Source organism: Semicossyphus pulcher, unplaced genomic scaffold (genome assembly GCF_022749685.1).
Source record: "Semicossyphus pulcher isolate SPU_LCO1_2020_fin unplaced genomic scaffold, fSemPul1.0.p SCAF_16, whole genome shotgun sequence".
Classification (NCBI taxonomy): Eukaryota; Metazoa; Chordata; class Actinopteri; order Labriformes; family Labridae; genus Semicossyphus; species Semicossyphus pulcher.
Window position 1 is genome coordinate 3,707,091 of NW_027211670.1, and position 23,540 is coordinate 3,730,630.

The 23,540-nt window shown below is 40.3% G+C and overlaps 1 protein-coding gene across 7 annotated transcripts in view; it reads left to right on the forward strand.

The window, feature by feature from the left end:
- cacna1g (calcium channel, voltage-dependent, T type, alpha 1G subunit) overlaps nt 1-23,540 on the forward strand; it is a 146,113-nt gene that overhangs the window by 55,390 nt on the left and 67,183 nt on the right. For all 7 annotated transcript variants that reach the window (XM_069664473.1, XM_069664477.1, XM_069664478.1 and 4 more), the window contains exons 9-13: nt 12,763-12,914; nt 14,906-15,091; nt 16,856-16,970; nt 18,245-18,400; nt 21,684-21,749. In XM_069664473.1, coding sequence (XP_069520574.1) covers nt 12,763-12,914; nt 14,906-15,091; nt 16,856-16,970; nt 18,245-18,400; nt 21,684-21,749 — 675 coding nt within the window. The remainder of the gene's footprint in view (nt 1-12,762; nt 12,915-14,905; nt 15,092-16,855; nt 16,971-18,244; nt 18,401-21,683; nt 21,750-23,540) is intronic.

Genomic DNA, 23,540 nt, shown 5'->3' on the forward strand with positions numbered 1-23,540 from the left:
CTCTGGTCTCGTTTGTTTACATGAGCATAATTACAGCCATGTGAGAGAGAAAACAGAAACAAGAGAGTGAGACACAGAGGATACAGAGTGAAACGCAGTGAGAGAGAGAGAGAGAGAGAGGAGCAGGGGTGATTAAATGGGTCAGGAAGGCCCCACAACATCTGACCGAGTTTTTTTTTTTTTGCCTTTCTTTTCATGCTCAATATGCAATCTTTTATTCCTGGGTATATTTCTCTTTGATCCTTTTAACAGTACATTTTAACACCTATCAGCATCAGGACTGATGTGCATTAGAAAAAAGGCAAGTTAATGCAAGGTGTGCAGAACACAATGCAACTAGCGTTCTACTGTTCTAGGTCAATACACCACATCTGGATGTAGTTTGGGGTGAATAGTGATCAGATGCAATGAGTTAGTTGAGTGAGTGTCATTTGCAATGCAACCTGTACCATCTCAAAAGCATCCGCCCAACAAGGTAAAAGGACCTCTTTCCCTTTCCCAGCAAATGTGTAAAGCAATAAAGGAAATCAGTAATGAGAAACATGTTGCCCACGGCAACCCTGTCTCTTTGAAGATATTTTCATAAAATCCAAAACGTTTATGGCAACATTATGGCGGCAAGATTATGTGTTCTATTCAAATGTTAGGAAAAGTGAATTAATGTAACTTGCAAGTTGCAAAATTTTAGTATTGACTGTATGAGGGAAATGTTCTCTGACTATGTGCGTCATTTGTTTTCCGTCACAATATCAAATTTTGCAGTGCAAGATCAACTTGTAGTGATGTGGGTTGTTTAAGCGCTGGCAGCACTTGGTTAAGGTTTCGGAAAACTTAAAATCTGCGGTAATTTAAGACAAAATGTGGTCATAACATTTGAACCAAACCAAAATCTTTCCTCAACCTTCACCAGTGCTTTTGTTGCCAGATATAACCACAGGCAGGTCTCAGGATTCCGAAAAAACTTGAGTTCCTGGTCTCGCTGTTTGTAAGGTTTGCTGGTTTTTAAGTCCATGATCCACTCTTTGGTGCATTACACAAATGTATTCCAGTTTTTTGGGGGGGGCAGCTGGGATTCAGGAAATAGAATGGGTTGTCTTCTGAGCAGAGGATCAGCAGTTCCATCCCTGGATTTGTCCTTGGGCAACATACTGATCCCCAAATTGCGCCCGGCATAGCGATACATATGTGAATGAGTTAGCAGAACATGCCATCTGTGTATGAATGAGTGTGTGAACAGGGTGAATGTGACGTACTTGTAAAGCAATTAGAGTGTTGGAAGGAGTTCCTTATATCTGGGAAGATGACTTGGTAACATAAACTGTAAAAATTAAGGTGGAGGAGGTTGGAAAATTGGTCTTCTACTTACCTTCTGTTTGTGGACAGAGTTTTCCTCCAGCATTCAAATGTATTTAGTCAATTCAAATACTGTAGCAAGAATTCATGTTTCACATCTCTGGTGATTCATTCTACAGTTTTAACTTGAAACTATCTGGCAAGTATTGGTTTCCGTTTCTAGATGTATGTTGTGTTTGAGGCCTTAGTGTTGTGTTTTCAGTATCTGTAATTCTGTATGAAGTTGTATAACACAAGTTAAGTAAGTACCACGAGTACTGTGTTTGTTTGTTTGTGTGCGTGTAGGTGTGTAGTAGGAGACTGAAGCTTTGCCAGGTTTTATGGGGTTACTTTCGGTCCCTGACCCAGTGCCTATAAACAAATCCAGATGGCAAACATACTCAACACACACACACACACACACACACACACACACACACACACACACACAGACACAGACACACACACGCACACACCGGAGGTTTTATAGCTTTCTAGTCTCCACCTTTACTCAATCTTGACTTGTCCTTCCTCTTCTCCTTTGTCTGCCCTTGTGGTTCAATTTTTCTCCTTTCTTTTTGATTTCTTTTTGTGTTCCTTCTTCCCCTTTCCTCTATCATCTACTTCATCATCCACTTCTTTTTCTTTTCCTTCCTCATTCTTTTCACTTTGCCTTTCTTTTTTCTAAGACCGTCCTTTTTCTCCTTCATGTCTCACTCCTAATCAAACTTTCCTCCTCTTACTTAGTTTGAGTTACATGGATCCCTTCAGTCTCCAGACAGGCTGCAGAAGACTTTACTGAGACGCTTCATTGATTGCAAGCCCATCCACATCCAATAGGCATAGGGATCACTAAGCCTTTGTTTGTCTCTGTAAATGTATCCACATGGAGGAGAGACTGGGTTTCAATTTCCATACATCATCCAGCCAAGTTTTCGGCGGCTGGAGTTTTGCACACAGTTTGTGGAGGACAAGATGTGATGAGTGATGGAGACAGTATATGTTTATATACTGTATATATGTGTGTTTCTGATGTCAATAATGATGTGCTTATTAATCACGAACTCTGCTGATTAGAACCAGGATAAGTGCATTTGACAGAATTAACAGGACGTGTTAAGAATTGATCACAGATATAGATGCTTTGCAGCTTCACGTTTTCACGTGTGTAGATTCCATGTGAGGATAGTGTGCAGTGAGCTGGTTGTTATAGCGGAACGGAAACCCGACAGGGCGATGCAGGAATCTGAGGTCACCACCTACCGCTTATTGCACGGCTACTTACTAAAGAAATCAAAATGTGGACATACATTTAGACTTGGAAATGATTTTATTAAGATAACATAAGATAAGATAGACTTTATTGATCCCCATATTCATTTAAAAATGATGCATTCTTCCGATAAAATGATAGTCCCTTAGATTTTGCTGTTGGAACTGCTTCCGTGGCAACCGTAAACTCATGAGCCTCCTTAAAATGAATCCACTTAGCTGATATAACTCACATAAACCAAGCTCTTCCATTAATGGTGAAGTGAGACAAGGTAAACAGGACCACACAAAGCAGCCCAGCACCTGATTGAGCTTTTCAGCCTCATAGCTCTTAGAGTCTAATGACATTTTCTTTTCCATTCCCCAGTCTTTAAACACTGTCATATCCCATACCTTATTCCCTCTATTGTTTACTCCATGTGTCTCCTTCAATTTTCTCGGTCGTAGCCGACAGCTTTTGTGTCTTACAACCTCTCCTGCTTTTTCTCCGCTGTTTTTTTCATCTCTTTTCTTTTTTCCTTACAGTAAATGGACCGACGTCAAATGTACCTGACTTTTTTTTCGGCTGATTGATATAATTAGAGTTTCGTCCTCCGGAGCCTGTTATCAGAGCTGTGTAGTTAGCAGCGGCCCGTTCTTCATAGCCGTGGTCTGAAATAACAGTTATTAGAATTCCGTAAATGACCACTCACAATCGAGTATTCAACACAGAGACGTGTAATGATCAGTATCGTGCTCTGAAAAACCCGCTGCCCTATAGCAAACAGCAATGAGCCAAAGTGAACGTAGTTGGTGAACAGTAAAGCATACTGGCTCAAGAGATTGAGAGTGAATATTGGACCTACTGAGGGTTGTCAGAAACATGACAAAGCGACGATTAAGTAGATTCTTAGTTAAAAACAATGTCACTCAAAGCTAGTCGAATACTTATGCCTATCTAATCTTATGTGCATCCCCGAGGCCTTATGAACATGGTCAATATTTGCAGAGCTTTCTTTAACCGTCTGCATTGTTTACATTTGGCTAGCGGTCTTCTTCTTCATGTCTTTTGATGGCAGATTGCTACAATGAGACACTACTAAAAATGTATATTGCATACTCCTACTCAAACATTTACATTATTAATCATTGCACTGAATTTCTGCCCATAAAGAGTAGCTTATAGTTCTGCTCTTGGAGTCCTGAATATTGGCTCTTTAGACCTCTAACTAAGGGACTGGGACACGGGTTGAGCCTCTGTTATGCACTCACACACACAAACACTCTCATACAGGTACAGGATGTACTTTTGTAATGTGACTTCCGAGATATAAAACTGGCGTCTTGAGTAGAAGAACCACAGCAGATATTGTACATCCACACACGTGTCCTTCCAACACAGACATGTTGTTACCCTGCGACCCATCATATTGTATGAAGCTGCAGTGCCTGAACCCTCACTGCCCATGACACTTAACAGATCCCCCCTGTCTGCTTCCTATCTCTTAAACGCACACTCACAAATGTGTACGCACAAACACTCCGTGCTGCTTGGGAAACAGTGCATACTGTCCATGCTCTGTCTTTGAGGTAGGCAGCAGAGGCAAGTGCAGCAAATGTAAATGTGTGCAGGACACAGAGATGGAAGGATAAAAAGATGATTAAATAGAGTGTTGGATAGGGATGACAGAGTGTAAGGAGTTGGAAGTGAAGGAATAGAGGGGGTGATGGGTGGATGAGTGGAGGCGGACGGGTTGGACAAGCAAGGAGACGGTGTCTGCTTTATCTCTCTGTTCAGTTTAAGAGTGTAACCATTTATGGTGGAGCTGATGGAATAGTTGTGTGTCTGCCAACTATGTGACACAGCCCATAGTCTATTTACTTGGGAAGGTCAACCTCTCTCTTACTTAACATAAGAAACTTCCCTCGGCCTTTATGGCCATAGAGATCCCGCCCCTCTCCTCCCCGCTTCCTTCTTCTGAAGCTCTCCCGTCGGCCTTTCCACTCCCTCGACGGTGGTGCTCATGCCAAAATTGTTTTAGGAGAAGTTAAAAAGGATTGAAGAGACAGGGGTGTCAAGGGAGAAGAGGGTATAATGCATGGTTTCTGTTGTAGAAATGGATGCTGCTGTTATAGTTGAAGCATTTTAGCACTGACATGAATATTGATTCAGCGTGTAGCTGTTACAAGAGCGCAAAGTGATCTGAACTGTAACTTTTGGGGCATTTGGTGTACGAGTCCCACAGGAGTTGTTTTGACTTTATTAACCTTGAAAGCTATGCACTTGAAAAAGAAAGTACATATTGTAAAGTGGGTCTTTAAACTTTTGAGTGCAGTGATGCATTACTGTGTCTGTACCCTGTTTGATCTTTTCGTCTCACGACATGAGGATTGGAAGGCAGGAGTCACTTCAATATTGGTATGATAGTCTAGTTCTTGCGAGTGACTTAAGTACGGTTACACACACAGCATGTTAACTATAACTTTTACCCACCAAGGGCAAATGAAATGAAGGTTATTGCCCCAGTTGTCTTGCATTTAAGGTTTCTGCTAAATTAAGTGTAACAGTTTGTACTAAATGATAACATCAGCGTGCTAACATGAGAGATATCTCTCTCTCTCACAGCACTTGAAAAAGGAAGTTGGCTCAGCTTGTCTTAAAGTCCAGAAAAAGATATTACACTTGCTTTGTTGTGAGCCCAAAAACGGACCTGCAGGATGTGAAAGTTATTATTCCCCAATGAATCAATTTGTCACTATTGTCCTTTTAGATTAATTCAACGTTTGTTTTAACATCCTCCACATTCAGCCATTTCCCTCTGCTATACCCTCTCCTGTCACCATGTTATAAAAGTTTCAGAAGCAGAATTAAACACATTTGCTTAAAAGACTGGTATTAACATAATGTTTTGACCATCAATATTTTATTTCCATAGGTTGTCAAATGTATGCACAGTGTGTTTCTGTGTGTGGAGGCCTTTTGATGCATTCTCTTGCTGCATTGTATGCACACACATTTGCATATCCTCTGCCGAACCCATAGAGACAGTGTTAAGACCCTATCACTGAGCTTCTTGCTCCGAACGGGAGACAATATTTATTCAGCTTTTATCCTGCCCGCCTGAGGAACGCAGAGTTGGCATCTGAAGACTCTGGCCTCGCTCCAACGCAGGCCTAAGAAAAGTGTTTTTCTCATTTGTACAATGGTGAGACATAGACGGCAAAACAACAGCGTCTAATCCGAGGTTATAAAAGGAGGGCTTTTTCCAGCCCTGAAGGCCATGAAATCAAAAAGGGGGAATCAATGAAGTGATCAAATGGCGGATTCAGTTATTTCCTGGTTCAGTGAGATGTCAAATAACATGCTGCCTGTATTTAGCAAGTTCTCTTTTCTAGCTTCTACACTGACTCTTCCATTTTATCCGCTTTCAATTCCCCATCAAGTTCTGGTTTCAACTTTTAGCTTTATACTGTATATAACTGCCTTTTTGTTGATGTAGAAGATGTTGACAATGTCATTGCTTATTAAAAAGGAATCTGACAGGACAAATTAAAATCCAGACAAATGTATTTTGTAAGTGAGGTTTTGACAGCACAATGAAAGTAACTTACTCAAGGGTTAATCAAAAAGGTAGTACAGAAGTAGTGCTGGTACTCAGCATGTAGCTTATGTCAATACATGATATACTGTTGAACTTGTTATCCATTGTTGCTTCCATGAATTGCATGAAAGTGTCTTTCTTTTTAAGGTTGTTTAAATAAAAGATACTGTGGTCTGCATATAGAGTTTCTGCATACTATGAAGATTAGGAAAATGTAATTCTTCCAAAGCTGATGAACAGTCCTTGTTGGGCGTCTGCTCATTATGCTAAAATAATCATTAAAAGCAGAATCTTTGTCAAATTAAAACCAGAAAGAGCCCTAACATTTACAACCTGTGGAACACCAGATTAAAAAGACTATATTGTTTTTTGTATCGTTTCAACAAGCAAGACATATTTTCACTAATAGCTGATTCGGGCATTATCTGCCTCACCTAGCTTCTGTAGCTTCTGCAGCAGTATATTATGTCCAGTGATCCAAACACTAAGGTACATTTCTGATTATTAGCACTGTGTGGCCCACTTTCAGATCACTCAGCACTCAGTCATCTGAGACAAATCCTCACCGTTATTAAATCGTAACTAACCAACCATAATGGGGAGTGTATCATTCAACATTTCATGCTTGAAATGTCCTCTCCTGTATCATGCCTAAGCAGACCACTAACCACACATACCTACACACACACACACATACCAGACATGGTGCTGCATCATTGACAGTTGGGAGCAAAGCGGCTCACAGCATCCCGTTTAGATTAGATCACATCAGATTAGGTGGCATTACGTTAGCACTAACCAGATTACACTATTCTTCATCTAACACACTTTACCTCCTAATGCTCCTGCAGCCTCATTACCCAGGAAACAGCCATCAATGAAAGCAATTAGAAAAGTGCGACTGTCTTTCTCAGTTACACACTTGTGCACATGGACACATTTATCTCTCTCTAGGTATTATTTTCACCTCGTTGGCCATTAGTCAATTCAGACAATTCTTCATGATAAGCTAATGGCTGTGAACCTTTGGTGATATTGGCATGTGTGTGTGTGTGTGTGGTTAGTTAGTTGGTTATGGGTGTATTTTGTGCCGTCATGCCTTTTGTGGGTTCCTGTGTGTGTTTCTATGTGTGAGAAACAATTTTATGGTCTCATTCTGTTGCCGTAATCTTGCATGATGTCTGAGGAATGTCTAATATACAAGCTTGAACAATAGCAGAACAGAAACAGTGGGGGAAAAATAATGACCTGAATCTCATTCTCAAGGCCAGATGTCTGCAGTCCAAGTCTCACCTCATAAAAACTGTACTTTTTGTTCTGGCTTATCAATAACATCTATTATGAAGCTGCGTGTGCCGTGTGTTTGTCCATGTGAATGGTTAAAAGTGCGAGTCTAAGCAGAGCTTGGTGTATGTGCATGTAATGAATGCTGAGTTCACAGTGTGGGTTCATGTGTGTGGCCACATGGTTGTTGCTGTAACTGTGGTTAGATCTCTGTGCATTTTCTGGTATCACACGAGTATATTACACAGAAAACAAGTGTGTGTGTGTTTCTACATAGCTGTGTGTGAGGGCATTCATCTAAAGAACACAACCATCTAAGTGCAGCAGCATTCGTTCACCCTTTGAACTTCTCTTAATCGCACAAAGCTTATGTGCTTGTATAAAGGATTTGCTGCCGCCTCACTCGTCAGTGAACAAATGAATGGACACAATAAAGCACTGGGATCAAATGAATAGATCTGTCTGTGTCTGTGAACCAGGAGACAGATGCAAGAGACACAGACAATGACAAAGAGGTGAGATGAAACGGAGAACCGCTTGTTTTTCAGGAAGCAGGTTTCCCTGGCTGGGGCTGCACTGCAGGCTGCGGGCAAATTATTCTGTTCTAACAAAGAGACGGGAGGGAGAAGATCTCACTCTTTTCTCTGCTCATATTTTCTACACTGTTCCTTATGACATTGCACATGTATTGCATGTATTGCATGATGGCGCCAACACTAACATATGAAACATGTAATGTGGTAAAACACACTTCATTAGTATAATTCCTGCCACTGATTAAGCTCCTGTTCAAGTCAATTAACTAATGTTCTCATGTTCCAATTCAGCCTTTTGTTAACCTATTGAAAAAGAGGTAGTTCTGCCTACCCTCTCCACTGATTGGCCATGAGTGCATTCTGTAGGATAATACCTTAGAAATCCAAAGCAGTGTGTAGTTTAGTCATAGCTCCTTCCATGTACGTTTTCCTCTTTTTGTTCTGCAAATGATAACTGTCCTGTTTCTGATGAAGCAAAGGCAGAAGAAGAATTGCAATGAACTGTTATAGTGTCAAATCTCACTTAAACTGACAATCTCCAAGATTTCAGTTTTGTTCTCTTTGGCGCCACCTAATGGCTTTCCTTTCCTTTCCTTTCCTTTTTAGACTGCTTGCCTTCATTTGAGTGTCGAATTTGTTTCTTTTTCTTTGGATTTTCACTTATTTTTGGCTGACCACTGGGGTCAGCCCCACACATGGGTCTCTATGTGACTGACTGACTGACTGAGTGACTGACTGACTGAGTGACGGCACTCTCAGAGCCATAGAGAGAGTGAGAGAGAGAGTTGCAACATCGAGGGGAATCAGACTTCCAGATCGGGCTTTTACTTTGAAAAAGCAAACTGAAGTGTTGACCTACTTTAGACTCCATGCCTGTGACTTTTACTACAGGAAGATATGTGATTATTGCTGTCTGAGATCAATAGGACTCATCACTATTCATTTTCACCATGTATTTTGGCCGAGAACCGCGTGCAGCTCGCGGTAGAAATAGGCAAGCCTCCTATTCTCTACATTTTCATGAGTTGCGCAAGACACGCCAGCATTGTGAAGACCCGTCTGTTTTCATGCATTTAATATGAAAATGAACACGTCCCGCAGCCGCCACGCACACGCCACGCTTCAAGTGTTGCCCACAAAAGCGCACATTGACCTGATGCGCTCAGCCACATACTAGGTTTTGACCTAGTCTTGTTGAATTTTTATCTGTAGTCATCCATCTCTTCTTTGTTTGTTCAGCCATAGTAGATGACCGTTTACTTGCAACATCTACAGAAACTGGAAATCTAACCGCTTAGCTCCGCCTACCCTCTCTGGCAGACCAACCACTGCTGGCTGATGGAAATGCGTCACTAACTGGGTGCTGCTCGTGATTTTTTTCACGAATGTCGCCACAGATACCCAGTCTAATAATACTATGAACTGCAAATGCAAAGGCTTTCATCAGTGTGCCATAGGCTCAATCACCATCGTGTTACCTCATCCAGCAATAGATAGTGACTTTACAGACATTTATTTTCATTAAAATCTTCGAGATTATTACTTTAAGCGTTAGTGATTGGAACTCTGCCTTACTGGTACACACATTAGAAAGGGAGCAATCTCAGACGCGTCGGCTGTAGTCTGACAACGATATAGTCTCTCGGAGCAACAGTGAACATGGCCAAGCCTTCCTTTTCCATGTGCTGCTTTGTTTACAGTCCAATTAGTGACTTGAGAAGCGACCATGTGTTCAGATCAAAAGTGAAACGAATTTCGCTTCCCCAGATATGTCAGCAAAATAAACAGCATCATTTCTTGGTTCATTACCAGGAGTGCCCGTTCATCTGTTTCTAATAAGTCTCAGTTTCACTGTAAATAGTAAGTGACACAGGCAGAAGTATGAATCCGAAAAGAAACAGATTGTCTTGTGATTTACTTTAACTAACTGGTCTTACTTTTGCCGGAATAACATCATTTTGCAGATTAGTAAAAAGTCAAAATGAAGCTTTGTCAGGTTTGTCCTGAAGAGGACACGAAATTAATTTAAAAAAAAGCTCATTTGTTGAATGGAGGTCTGATCAATTATTTATGGTGCATTCGAGGAAGTCGGGAAATCTAAACACAGAACGGTTTTCAAGGTGTCAAGCGACTTTGTCTCAAGTTGAATTTTTTATCTAGCTGAACTAACATGCAGATGTCTGTCTATAGAGATTAAAAAGAAATGATCACTGATGGGAGCTGGGATGTCATTATGGCACGTTATGTTCGCATTCTTTTGCTCTCCACAAGGATTGTTTTTCCTTCATACGCCACAGCCTGCTGATACGTGATTGGTCAATACTCCTCAGACTACAAACGTACCACAAACAGAAACCACAAGACTTCCTGTAATAAAATCCGGTCGCGTGTCTACAGATTTTACATTTTTATGTAGAATTTACAGGACATGTGTAATTTTGGATGGTAGACACAACCTATATCGTCATTTAGGCATGAGAACTGCAAAGAGAAGCAGTGTTAATGTGGATAGTAATTTATCATAAGCCAGGGAAATTTGCTTTGGTGTTGCTGGACATCTTTTCTGCCTCAGGGCCCACTGTTGCATTCTGGTCTTCTGGGAGTAATGACTTAATACTGAGCAATCACTTGTAAGTGTTGACTTGTTGAAACATAAGCACGCTGTCCAGAAGCTCTTATTGAAGATTTCCGTAGACAGTGGTTGGTTGTGACTGTGCTTACACAGAGCATGACCCCTTTCAAGTTTATAAGTATATTTTCAAACAGTTCTGCAAGTTAATGTGCTGACATGCAGTCAATATGGAAATGCTTTCTTTTGTTTGGTTTTTTTGCTGAAATTAAAGAGCTGCATAACAGGCAGCTGAGAGGTATTACTTCAGAACCCAGTTTGCCTTGAATTTCAAGTGTGTTCACATCTAGTGTGTGGTTGTGTGTGATCAGAAATGTGCTCTTTAGCATCTTGGCATAGTGACGCCAAGTCGTACTGACGCATCCTTAGGTACACTTCTACATTACTGTATGGGAAGAAGGTAAAGGAATACTTTGACATTTTGAGAAATGTCTCCAATCTTGGATGGAGGGTTAAAAGAGTAAACTGATACCAGTCTCTATCTGTCCATAAAACATGGAGCTACAAAAAAACAGCCGGCAAGCTGTTGGTTGTTTTGGGGGTGTGTGATGTGCCTAACTAAGCTACCAACTGTAACCTTGTACAGTATTTAATAGACGTATAGGAGTGGTCTTTAATCTGACTCTACAATGGGAGCGAGTTAGAATTTCTCCCTAAATGTTAAACATATTTTTCAGCAACTGCTGAAATACTTTTAAAATCATTTTTAAGACTTAATTAATGCTGCTTTATTTCCTTTTTGAAAGACATATTCGGGTCCATTGCCAAACTCTGGAGTCTACACACAGTATTTATTGCACCAGATGAAAGCTAAGATTCTGTTGCATTATACATGTTTATTGCTATAACGCAGGGGCACTGGAGCAGCCATGTTTTCCCATATGACCTGAAAGCAGCATAACAGCTCAAGTGACAATATTACATATTAACCTACTCAATCTGTGTCAGTGTTGCTAAAGTGCTCTTGACAAACTGGTGCCATAATGCTGCATGACTCGCTGTTATTCAACTGATAATGTCTGTATTTCTTTTTACGTGTTTCCCTGTGAGTGTTGAGTAGTCGCTGCTTTAACAGTCATGGTGCACAGTGATGAGTGGCAGCCTGCCAGAACGAGCTTAATGGCACACAGTGTATTTACATTACATTACATTACCTCCTGATTTCAGCCCGGGAATAACGGTTCTGTCAGGACGACAGCTCTACTTCTGCTCACGCGCAAAGAGGGATATTGACACTGTCAGCCGTATACATATGTGTGAACACATTCGCTTGCTTACACTTTAATGATGGAGAACATGCAAACACAGATCAGGCCCTCAACACCTTCCATCCTCTGTCATGTCAGTGTAATTTATGTGTATGACACAGTGTTTGAGCTGTGTAAACTGTTTATTGCATGGAGATGAAAGGCCCCATGGAGCTTGTCTGTGAGGCGACACAGTCCACAGACACATGACAGCATTCCCTTTGCCTTTATTCTCCCCGACGATGATTACGGATACTTGCTATAACTGTCTGATGTACATACTGTGTCGAAATTGGATGTGCCGCTCCTTTTATCTCTTGGCTCGGGTTCTTCCTCGTCTGTCTGCATAGCCTTTTTTCGTTCCCCTTTTCTCGTGTCTTTTTCCGCCGCACACCCACGCTCACATGCTCGCACACATACACTCCAGTTGTTTGATCTAGATGTGAGTGGCAGCCCAATTCTCTGATGAGCTTGAGCAGACGTCCCTGGCATATTCAGCTGCAGTATTGTGATCGATGTGTGTGCGTGTGTGTCCTGGTGTGAGATAAAGGTTGAGTGTGTGTATTGTGTGACTGAGAAAGACACGTTTGTCATATTTAAATTTAATTTAATTATTGGCATATTTCCTTGTCCATGTTTCACAGCAGGTGTTTTTGCTGTACTCATATAAATGTCTTGCTACTCAAGCGGGGTGAGTTTCAGGTTTTGTACCGAGTATATGCACATCCAGCGTTGGAAGATGTTCAAAGTGCTAGGAAACAAGACAAATGTTTTAGCTCTTGTAAAAATGTAAGATTTCGAGTTTTGTGTGGTGCGTAGTGTGTAGCGAGCCACACTCATGCATTAACCATTCCCCTCTCTGTTTCACTCTTTGTCTCCAGCCTGATGAGTTGACCAATGCATTGGAGATCAGTAACATCGTGTTCACCAGCCTGTTTGCTCTGGAGATGCTGCTCAAGGTTTTAGTCTACGGGCCCTTCGGCTACATCAAGAACCCCTACAATATCTTCGATGGCATCATTGTGGTCATCAGGTGAGCCATACTGTAGAGAGGATGATAGTACATGCATCCTTTTCTTTTTTTATATAATACAACTAGGAACACAAAACCCAACAGCTTCATCTCCCATGGTCATAATTATACAATAAAACATGTGCTGTAATGAAAACTTAAGGGAAACCAGGCAAGTTTAAAAGTACAATCACATTACCATCACATTTGAACAAAACTAACCTGTGAAAAACATTGTGATATCACTATTGCAAGTCAGTTCATAGTCAGGTAGCTTAATGTTGTGGTAAACACAGTAATGATACACCACTAGAAACAATAGTTTATCCATTTCGAAGTGTTTAGTGTTGTTATTTTACAGGAGTTACAGGTAACAGTTAAAAAAAGACCTGTTTGTCTGCTGAGGCAGGCCAGGAGATGTGACTGAAACAGCATAGACACGATATCATGTCAGAGATGCAGGCTGAAAATCCAGAATATTAACTACTTTTGTGACCATACATTAAGATAATCACCTTTAGCCATTATTATACTCGTCTGTTTTTTGGTTGTTTTTATAATCCCACAGTTATGAGTGGTGATTCTCAATTCAGAAACATAATTAATTTGTTATCAGATCATCAGATGTTTGTTTGCACTCTGCTCTCCAGAACATTTAAGTGTCTTCCAGCACATTGTTTATTTTAGTTTACTTTTCAGTTAAGAGTTTAAGATAAACCTACCATACACCACCTACCTGTTGTGCTTAATGGCATAGTTACTGACCAGGTGGTGACGATAATGGTCATTAAGCAAGATATTCCTCAGGTGTTAGTGGATACCAGAACAGAGTTAAGTAGAAGTACTGTTACTCGACTGAAGCTGTACTCAAGTAAAAGTAAAAATATTACAGTAAAAGTTACTATAGTTACTTTCCCACTCCGCTGATTTATTCTAATAAACTAAGTTTGTCAAGGTTACCTTACGATGCATCCTATGCAATGAACTGAAAAGGAAGAGAGGAAATGATAGCACAGTTGGAACAATGTAAAGGTTTATGTAGTAAAAGTAATAGGTGTTCCAACTAATGCCATAAATGGCTTCATAAAGCAGGGTTATGAAAGCTTGGTGTAATCTGTAGCCCTCAGCTCCCAGTTATAATTAAAATGAGACTTTGTATTTTCAAACCTGGGCCCTATGTTTACATGTTTTGGTGTCAAAATAAGGAGAGATGGACCTTTTGTTGAAGGGTAAGATCCTTTGTTTAACCAGAAACAGCAGTTACTGTATATAGCTCACTTCATAAAAACATTCATTTTACCTCACAGAACACGGGGGTTGCTGATGGTCTACTGCTGCCTCGATCAGTTAGTTTGTAAGTGTGCTTGTGTGGTGTTATAAAGGGTTAGTTCGGTTCTGAACTAATGTGTGCTACAATGTGTAATTAGGCAGCAGTAGACCAGCAAGTCCCATGTTCTACGAGTTAAAATAAGTGTTTTTGTTCATGGAGTCTGATGGCTTTGAAGAGAGCCAAAGAACACAAAACTTTGGCCCCGCTGTTTTGGAGCGATGCATTTGATTGGTGTCTGATCCAATTCAGTTTTTCTTTCTAGCTCGCAATATCCATAGATAGACATTTTACTCAGTAATGGATGGATGTACAAATGTTGCAAATTACTTACCTACTTACATTACTTACTGACTTTGAAAAATACTCAAAAAAGTACAAGTACACAAAAAGCTACTCAATTACAGTAACATGAGTACTTGTAATTTGTTATTTAACTGGGTAGAAATCTGAGAATTGTATTTATTTATTTATTGTATTTTTTTTATAAGGGACCATGTACAGTTAAAAACATAAATTTCATCAGCGCATCTGTAGTCCCTTGGCAGGTCAACACAAAAGGAAAAACAGGACAATAACAAACAGTACAGGACATTTTGGTACGGGATTTCAGCTGGTAGATTGAAAAGCTTTTCATTAGATCTTGGCTCTAACATGTATGGGTTTCTCTCTCCTATTTGGATAGTGTGTGGGAGATAGTGGGTCAGCAGGGTGGCGGTCTGTCAGTGCTGAGGACCTTCCGGCTGATGAGGGTGCTGAAGCTGGTCCGGTTCATGCCAGCCCTGCAGAGGCAGCTGGTGGTGCTGATGAAGACCATGGACAACGTGGCCACCTTCTGCATGCTGCTCATGCTCTTTATTTTCATCTTCAGGTAGGCAGAGCGAGAGTGACGTTGCATCCTCTTTCAAATTGCAAAAACTAGGTATATTTACAGATCTTACAATCTCATGGGCTCTCATGTGAGCTGCCTAGTTCTTGCTGATGGTGGAGTAATTGAAGAAAGGTGTCATCAATCAGTGTCCTAAACCAAACTCTGCAGATGGACTTGAAGGCACAAATGTGTGAAATGAAAGTAACTTGGTAAATCAGTTCATAGTAACTTTAAGTGTTGAGCTGAGAGAAGCAGAGATAGGTACAGAAATGTGACAGGGAAACCAAAATCAACTGATGTGACAATGAGACCAAATTATCAGCAGCCCTTCTCTCTGCCTGGTTAGGCCTCTTGCTGATATCAACAATATGAGTGGCGGTTCTTTGAACTGAGTCACACACACACACACACACACACACACTGACAGTTAAAGAATTTGTTTATATTTTACATCTGACTTATAAAGAGTCACACAATAATCAAGATCATCAAGACTGTGGGTTTGGTTTGATCTGATCTGATAACCAGCGACCAAAATACCAGGCTACTGTCATCAGATTCTGATTCAAAGGTTTCTTAATCCCGATTGGTGCCCAGAAGTAAGTGACGTCACATATACACACACACAAACAGAGTTTCCAAGGGCTTTGTATATTCATAGATAAACAGCCCTTGATTTGAGTTAAGGGTTGCCAAGTTGACGCAGCAGAGGCCTGTTCATTGATCCCTCAGCTGCAGTTGAGCTTCAGTGTCTGCATTTCTGAATAAAAAACAGACTGCAGTGCAGACTCACTGCTGGTTCATAAAAGCAGCTGATAAGCTGTCTTACTTACTGACTTTATGCAGCATTTTTCCCCATATTTCATAGATCTTTTTTTCTGTTCTGGTTTATTCTTTTTCCCTATTCTCATCACTATAGCCGATCTATTTCCTATTGTTTTAAACTATCTGTACTAGACTTGGTCAAATGTATACATTCTAAAGAAAGAGCATGTTTGCTTATGGTGCACTTTTCATTTTAATTAAAGCTTATAGAAAAGGTTCACCATTTTTAAAATATAATTCTTTGCTTTCTTTCTGAGAGTCAGTTGAACAGATTGTCAGTAAGTGTAGAAAGGAGCTAGGGGACAACTAAAGAAGCTTAGCATAAAGACTCGAGGCAAGCCTCCTGGCCCGCCTCTGACCTAAGTTCAAGAGTTCTGTACATGAACAGAAAAGTGAAAAAAAGATTAATTCTCTAACTTTTTCCTAAAGAAAAGAAAAGGGCATTTGACTCATTTAAAGTAAATAATGTTGAACTATAACTTTCAGTCATATAAAATTGTATATTTATTTCTTATTATATTATTATTCTAGTAATGTTCATTTGCTTGAAGGATTGTCTTTCAAAAATACATAAGGTGTCTTTGCCCTGCTTTGCAGCGCTCTCCATGGTGCTGAATTTAACCTGGCAAAAGCATTTTTATTTCCTCTTCAATTCTTGCCAACATTTCTGCCTCAATGCATTGTGGGTCAATGGTTTGTGCTCTATTCATGGTGGGTTTTTATATTCTTTGCCACATTTATGTCATAAAGCTGATATTAATTGGATACCTTTATATATAATTTTTTATGGTTACCTTATTGTCCTTTATATTCTGCCACACTTTGCTAGCAGCAGGTAAAATCTGCATTCTAATGTCTCTTTATTTGCCCTGCATCTAATGAGGGGGCTTGTGTAAATATTTATCCCTTTGCTTGTTTTTCCTGTCCCTCCCTCCTTAGTATCCTTGGGATGCATCTGTTCGGTTGTAAGTTTGGGTCTGAGAGGGATGGAGACACGCTACCCGACAGGAAAAACTTTGATTCTCTTCTCTGGGCCATAGTGACTGTTTTCCAGGTGAGCATAAACTCTTTCCCCACTTCCCTTACTTTATTAAATATTCACAGTTCACTGGGTTATGGCTAGTTTAGCTATAGTTTATTTTTGACTTTACAGTCTGTTGAGATTGTAACAATGTAGCAGCAGGGTGGCCTAAAGGTATGCAAGCTCATCTACCATCTGTAAGCTTGAACTTCAATCAGACAGTACCTGCTGAATTATCCTGAAGCTACCAACATAACATCTTCTTGCCTCATTGGGCCTGACTGAAGCTGTCCCCATTCAGAGGCTGGAAAGACAATTTCCCCCTTAATTAATAAAATATATCAAATTAAATATTCCTCCTCACTCTCTTATCCCCACTCCCCTTAACCTCCCTCATTTCTTTCCACTCATCTTATTTCAAAGTATCTCATAGTTTTAGCAGGCTTGCCTCTTGCATTATGTCACCTTACATTCGTGAATCAACTCAAAGCCTCTCTGTAGGGTTCAGCCATACAGCATTATCACCCTTTATATAGTAAACATGTATAATTCAGTGAAACGTCTGATTATGGAGGATGTACAGTGTCAGCATGTCTTGCTGCCGAGTACATTGTACTGAAATGTTCTATCTTTTCCATTCCCCTGATGTTACACGTGATGACTCCTCTGGTTCAATCAGTTTAGACTTGAAAGCTTTTACATTAAAGTGGTGTATTTTTAAATAACAATATGTGGTGCACAGAATGTGGTATGCCACATGGTTTTCAAACAGAATGATCTTCTTCCTTACCATACTTAAACTAATACCATAACTTACATAGCTCTACATGAAAAACAAATACAGTGCAGTTTCTTTCCATAATGTTAAATATATTCTATATTTCAATCACATATCTGGTGCTGGTGGAGCTGAAGTTTCGTATATAGCCACAAAGTGCTCATTTCAAACTATTTGGCTTAAAACATTACAGCGTCAGCCACAGACAAACTAAATTGTGGAGCTGCAGGGGTTTAGCTGGCTAGCTACAGCTGGTCAAATTTGCTAGCAACAGACGTCTCACCCAATAATAGTCAAGGACCTACATTTTTTATCAAAACTCACCTTGAATTCAAAGTGGTAAAACTTCCACCATGTCTGTTTTAAACAGCAAATATGACTTGTGAGATGATAAAGATGGACTGTCTTCGAACAATCTCCAAATAGCTTGAGGCTCAGCAAACAGTCAATTGTGAAATAAATACTATTTAACTACAAGAAAAAATGCAGAAGAATCTTTTCCCCATAAATACTTTTCCCTCTCCTCTAGATTCTAACACAAGAGGACTGGAACAAGGTACTTTACAACGGCATGGCCTCCACCACTCCTGTAGCTGCCCTCTACTTCATTGCGCTCATGACCTTTGGCAACTACGTCCTCTTCAACTTGTTGGTGGCCATCTTGGTTGAGGGTTTCCAGACTGAGGTAAAGTGTTGGCTGATCACACATGTAGAAAAGTAACTGTTTCAAATAACCATATTCAAACCATCACGCCTAAATTACTGCACTACTTTGTATGATATTCAGTCTTAAAATGGCCTTTTCCTAAAAGCATGTGAGGTTAAATTTCCCTCTGGGTTGGGATTGTTTTTCCTTTTTTAAAAACAGCTAAGCTTGGTTTAATAATATGAAGGAGGCTGGCTTGCTTCTATGGATTAACACAAGTGATATATGTAGAGGGGGAAGTATTTTGTAAACTGGTGTCTGTATATTGTTATCATTATAATACCCTGCTCAGTTTTTAAGAAAAATGGTTTTTAAGACTGAAACATGAGGCTAAATTACTCTATGACGTGCTTATTTCTCAGTGCAGGAACTGATCCTAATGGATGGATGTTCGTGCCCACACATAGCTACATAACAAATTCATAAACACTGTAGGCATTGACTTTTCTTGTACTCTCTGCAGCGGGTAAAGATATGAGAGCACACTAGTTGCAGTGTTTTTGCTCTCCTCTTCATCCTCGTCTCTCTGTCAGCCTCTTGTCCTCCCACTCTTTCCCACTATCTCAGCAGTCATCCTCATTATTGTTCTGCTTATTTGCCAATGCAGTCATGCCATAAAGTACATCATAAGATAACTATGTCTGCTAGACTAGACTGTGACAGCCTACATTCCAACATTGCCTGTTTCATCAGTCTCATGCTCCCCTACCTTCTTTTCATGCTCCCCCACACCTCACAGCCCTGATCTTTCCCCTCCTTAGTGCAGCTTTGTCAACTTTTTGACTTTCATTTGTCAAAAAACTAAAGTGGTATGTTATCCACCGCCAAACTTTATTCTGTTATTCTTCTTTGAGACAAAAAAGAGCAATAGAAAAGAGAGCAGAGGGGGTGATTAAATTGTGTTTTTTGGAAACTGAGAAGTACATTTTCCCGAGCAAAGAAGTTGAAACTCATTGAGCGACCTCTTTTCACTTCTAGTCCATTTAGAGTTTACAGGACGATGTGAGACAGATAGAGTTTCTGAGAGTTAGAAATATAGGGCAAGATGGAGAGTGTATTAAGTCTATCTCCACCTGACTACATGTCTCCCCTCTCTCCCTTCCTTTAAAGTTTGGCAGCTCCTATGCTTTGATCTCTGGTGCTCCTCTGCTCTTGGAAGAGCAGAGAGAGAAAAGATGAGGGGTGGCAGAGATAGAGGCTGACAGCTTTATAAAAAATCGATTAATTGCAATGGGTTTCTTATTGCTATTGAGCTTTCTGTTGTACACATATCAACAGGATGAAACAGTGAATGGAGTTGGGGGGCAATGATAAAAGATGCATAAGATAAAGGCTTACATGCATGCTAACACTGCTTCAAGTCAAACGGAAACTCAAATGATATCTGGCTCAGAATTAGTTGATCCTTTTTCTTGACTTGTATTCTTTGGTCAAATTTTCATTCGAAAAAAAAATCTATTTAGTATCTCTTTATAATCGTTCTCTGGGGGTCATGGATGTTTTGTACAAATGAAAGAAATCAGCGCTGTAATTTTATCCAACCAAAAAAGATTTTTTGCTGGAAATTTTGACAATCCTACCATAATTGGGTTCATGACCGAAACACTGTCAATGCTAGCAACCCAACTTTTCTACAATGTGGGGTGAATACAATACAGATGGCTAATGCTCAAGAGGGTTGTGCAGCCAAAAATACCACAAAGTATGTTATTCTCAAAGCAACAAACAAAGGGTGAAACACAGCCCTAACTGCACTTCCAACAATCATGGATATATATTACAGCATAAAAATATTTATTGAGAGCCTAATTAGCTAGCTGGTAAATATAGCAGACCATCTGGCAGCGAAACGGCCAGGTATCTACAGGAGGACGACCAAAAGCGGCGTTACAATGAGGGGGAAGTAAAATATTAGTTATTGCAAACAAAATAGGTCCCAATGCTTTATAGCGAATAGCTAATGCTATGTGGCCACAGTAACTTCTGTATAGTTTACATTCTCTTTTACCAGACATAGAAAAGAAGAAATTTCAGTCCAAATGTTTATAGTGTCTTGTCTTTGTTTAACTTTTACTTCTGTCATAAGCTATGGGAGGAAAGAGAGAACTCTTCAAAAACGCAAACAAACACACACTCAGATACACACACACACCAACAAATGTAGAAACCCCCCGGGTCTTTTAGCTCGTGTTCTGTTCTCCCCCTTCGTATCCGTAGCTGTCGGCTTCATTCTCCCTCTCCTTTTTCAACTTAACATCCTTTTCTGCAAACACAAGTTTATTTTTAGTCGGCCAAACTTTCCTTGCGTCAGGGTTGCTAGGTAACGGGCGCTTGAACGACGTGAACCAAGCCAGGAGAGATACATGGCTGTGGAACCGAGACACACACGGCCATGCACAAAAAACGTGTATTACTTAATGTCTTTATTGCTTTGAGCATACAGGCAAAGGGGAAATCATCTTGTCAAGTTTTTTTTTCCCTCTTGTTTTTCCATTTTATTTTCTTGATTTAACTCCTTCTATCATCCTCTTCTTCTCCTCCATTACTATTTCTTCCTATTATCCATCTCTTTGGCTCAGTGTGTCTCTTTCAGGTTGTTATGGTGTGTCCATGTGACAGGATCCAATATCTGCTGCAGAGAGTGCAACTAGACCAATGTGTTCCTTTAAGGAGACATATTAACAGCAGAGAGGCAAAAGTTGACGTTGGTTTTTTGTAACACCTCTCACTGTGGCAATAAACATTGATTTCACACATGCAAACATGCACATCACAACGAAACACACGCACGTGTATGAACAAACACATGTATGAGATCTACTTGACAAGTTGGCTGCAAAGGAATGCTTCCATACTGAGCAGAAAATGTCCTGAAAGATGCAAAGCTCTACTGCAGTGTCATTAAATTTATATGTCGAGAGCATTTTCATTACTGCTGTCTGAACCAACGATTTTCATACTAAACATGAATGGACCAACTGCAAGGTAAAACATGCTACATGCTCTGCACTTCTGGTCTTTGCTGTCCTGACTTTTCATGCTTTTAACATGTGCAGCACATGACTGCACACTGTGTTCCAGGACAGTGGCTTTGACATGCTCTGTTGCATGGTATACTCAAGATGTTACAACAGGCTGAATCACCTTTAACTGTATCCCTCTGCTCTTGTCTACTGCAATTGTTCCACCTCTCACCTCTGTGCATCTTTTCCTGTGTGCGCCTCCCTCTCCTGTCCGGCTGCACCTATCACTTCCACTATAGGAAGTGACCAAGCGGGAGGACTTGCATGCCCAGCTGAGCCTGATTCAGCTGCCTGTAGAGTCAGGGGTATGTAAAGCATTGCAGCTCTCCCTTCCCTCGCCTGATTTAATCGACTAACCGCCCTCCTTCTACCTCCCCTTCCCACCCTCTAAACCCGTTCTCCTCACCCTTTCCTATAGAGGCTTTGCAGTAATGTGCCACATCTTTAAACAGCCACAGCTTGGAGGTTGCAGTCTTCTTAGTAATGGCTAAATATACAACAGTAGCAAGATTACTCAAAGGGTATGTAGGTCAGGTTTCTTGTTCCCACTGCTGCTTTTGTGCATCATTTTGCCTGTTTATCAAGCCAGCTAGATCATTTGTCAAAAACACTTAAGCAGATATTATTGCTTTAAGTTTATGCTAGCTATAGGTCTAAAACTGCATATCCAACCATATTACAAAAATGAGCTGCTGTGTTTTTTATTAGGTCAATAGTGATACTAAGCAATCCAGAAAATGTTAACCACAGAGATCTTTGCAACTAAATGTGTTGCTGCCAATCCAATTCAATAGAGCACTGCATTAGGTAGAAAAGTCCAGTTCATTTTCTCCACAGACAGCATCAGGTGGCTTGCAGTTGGAGCTTTTCCAAGGCTTGAATGGACTTGAAACTCTGGCAGGTGAATCATGGGTAGAAGAGATGAGTAACTGCGTTAGAAATATCCACTGCTTTCACAAAAATCACGGATACACGGATACAAGCCAAGAGAGAACTCAGCTACGACTCCAAAATGAGCTTAAGCTTCTTTAAATGTCCTGCCAATGACAACCAGAGTCTAAAGACGACTTTTTGAAGAACCCTGCTGGTATATAGCATTTTAGATCAATGCAATTTTGAAACACTGAACAAAAATGTTTTGTGAAAATGGTGCTTTGTTTTAATCTGCAACAGTCTTATTTTCCATAGAGACAGCTGCTAGGCTAATCAGTATTGTATAAACTTTCTGAAATGGAAAAAGAATCTGAATTACTGTTACAACTGCAAGTATGGCACAAAAAGTCTAGAGCGTAGCCTGCTAGTTGTTATTAGTGCTAATTAGCTTAGCACATTTAGCCAGTTTATCCAAGCTCCCTTAGTGTTGCACCGGATCAGGCAGCCTGTCAAAGCAAAACTGCTATAGATGTTTGACCCTACTCATAAGAGAATACAGGATTTAATCATAAGGTCAAATAGCTTGAGTGCCACGAGCATGTGCCTTGTATAAATTAGCATAGGCTCATTTGTTCAGAAATGACTGGCAGGGCAGAGTCTTTAAAGAGGCATTAATTGGTTTATATTTTTATTTGTATTGTACTTTATTTTCGTAGTATTTATGTGCATTGAGTGTAAATGAAGGCCAGTGAGACAGTGTTGAATGAAAATGAAATTCATTAATTCAAAAAGGTTACCCAAGCGAACATAAAGCAATCTTCTGAATGGGCTAATAATATTGTTAAACCACACATACAGAAAATAGTAAGAAGCATTTACAACAATGGCTGATTGAATATAACTTCATCATAGTTTTCGACAGTCATGTTTTAACTCCCTGTGCGCCGCAAAAGGAAGTCTGTTCTCTTCCTCGGTATTGGGATGGGTGATGGTAAGAATGTATGACACAACCAGCCAACTTCTAAAACACCAAAGAAATGTACAAAGCTCGCAAACACAGAAATGAAGTTTCCCTATGTTGCCAAAAGCAGAACCTCCAACATGGCTGCCAGAGAGTGTGCCACATCATCACAAAGTCCTCTAACCTGCTTCCTGCATGATGCCCTTGCTGAGAAATACTAACCCCGGACAATGAGTGACTATCAGAGGAAGAGACAACAAAG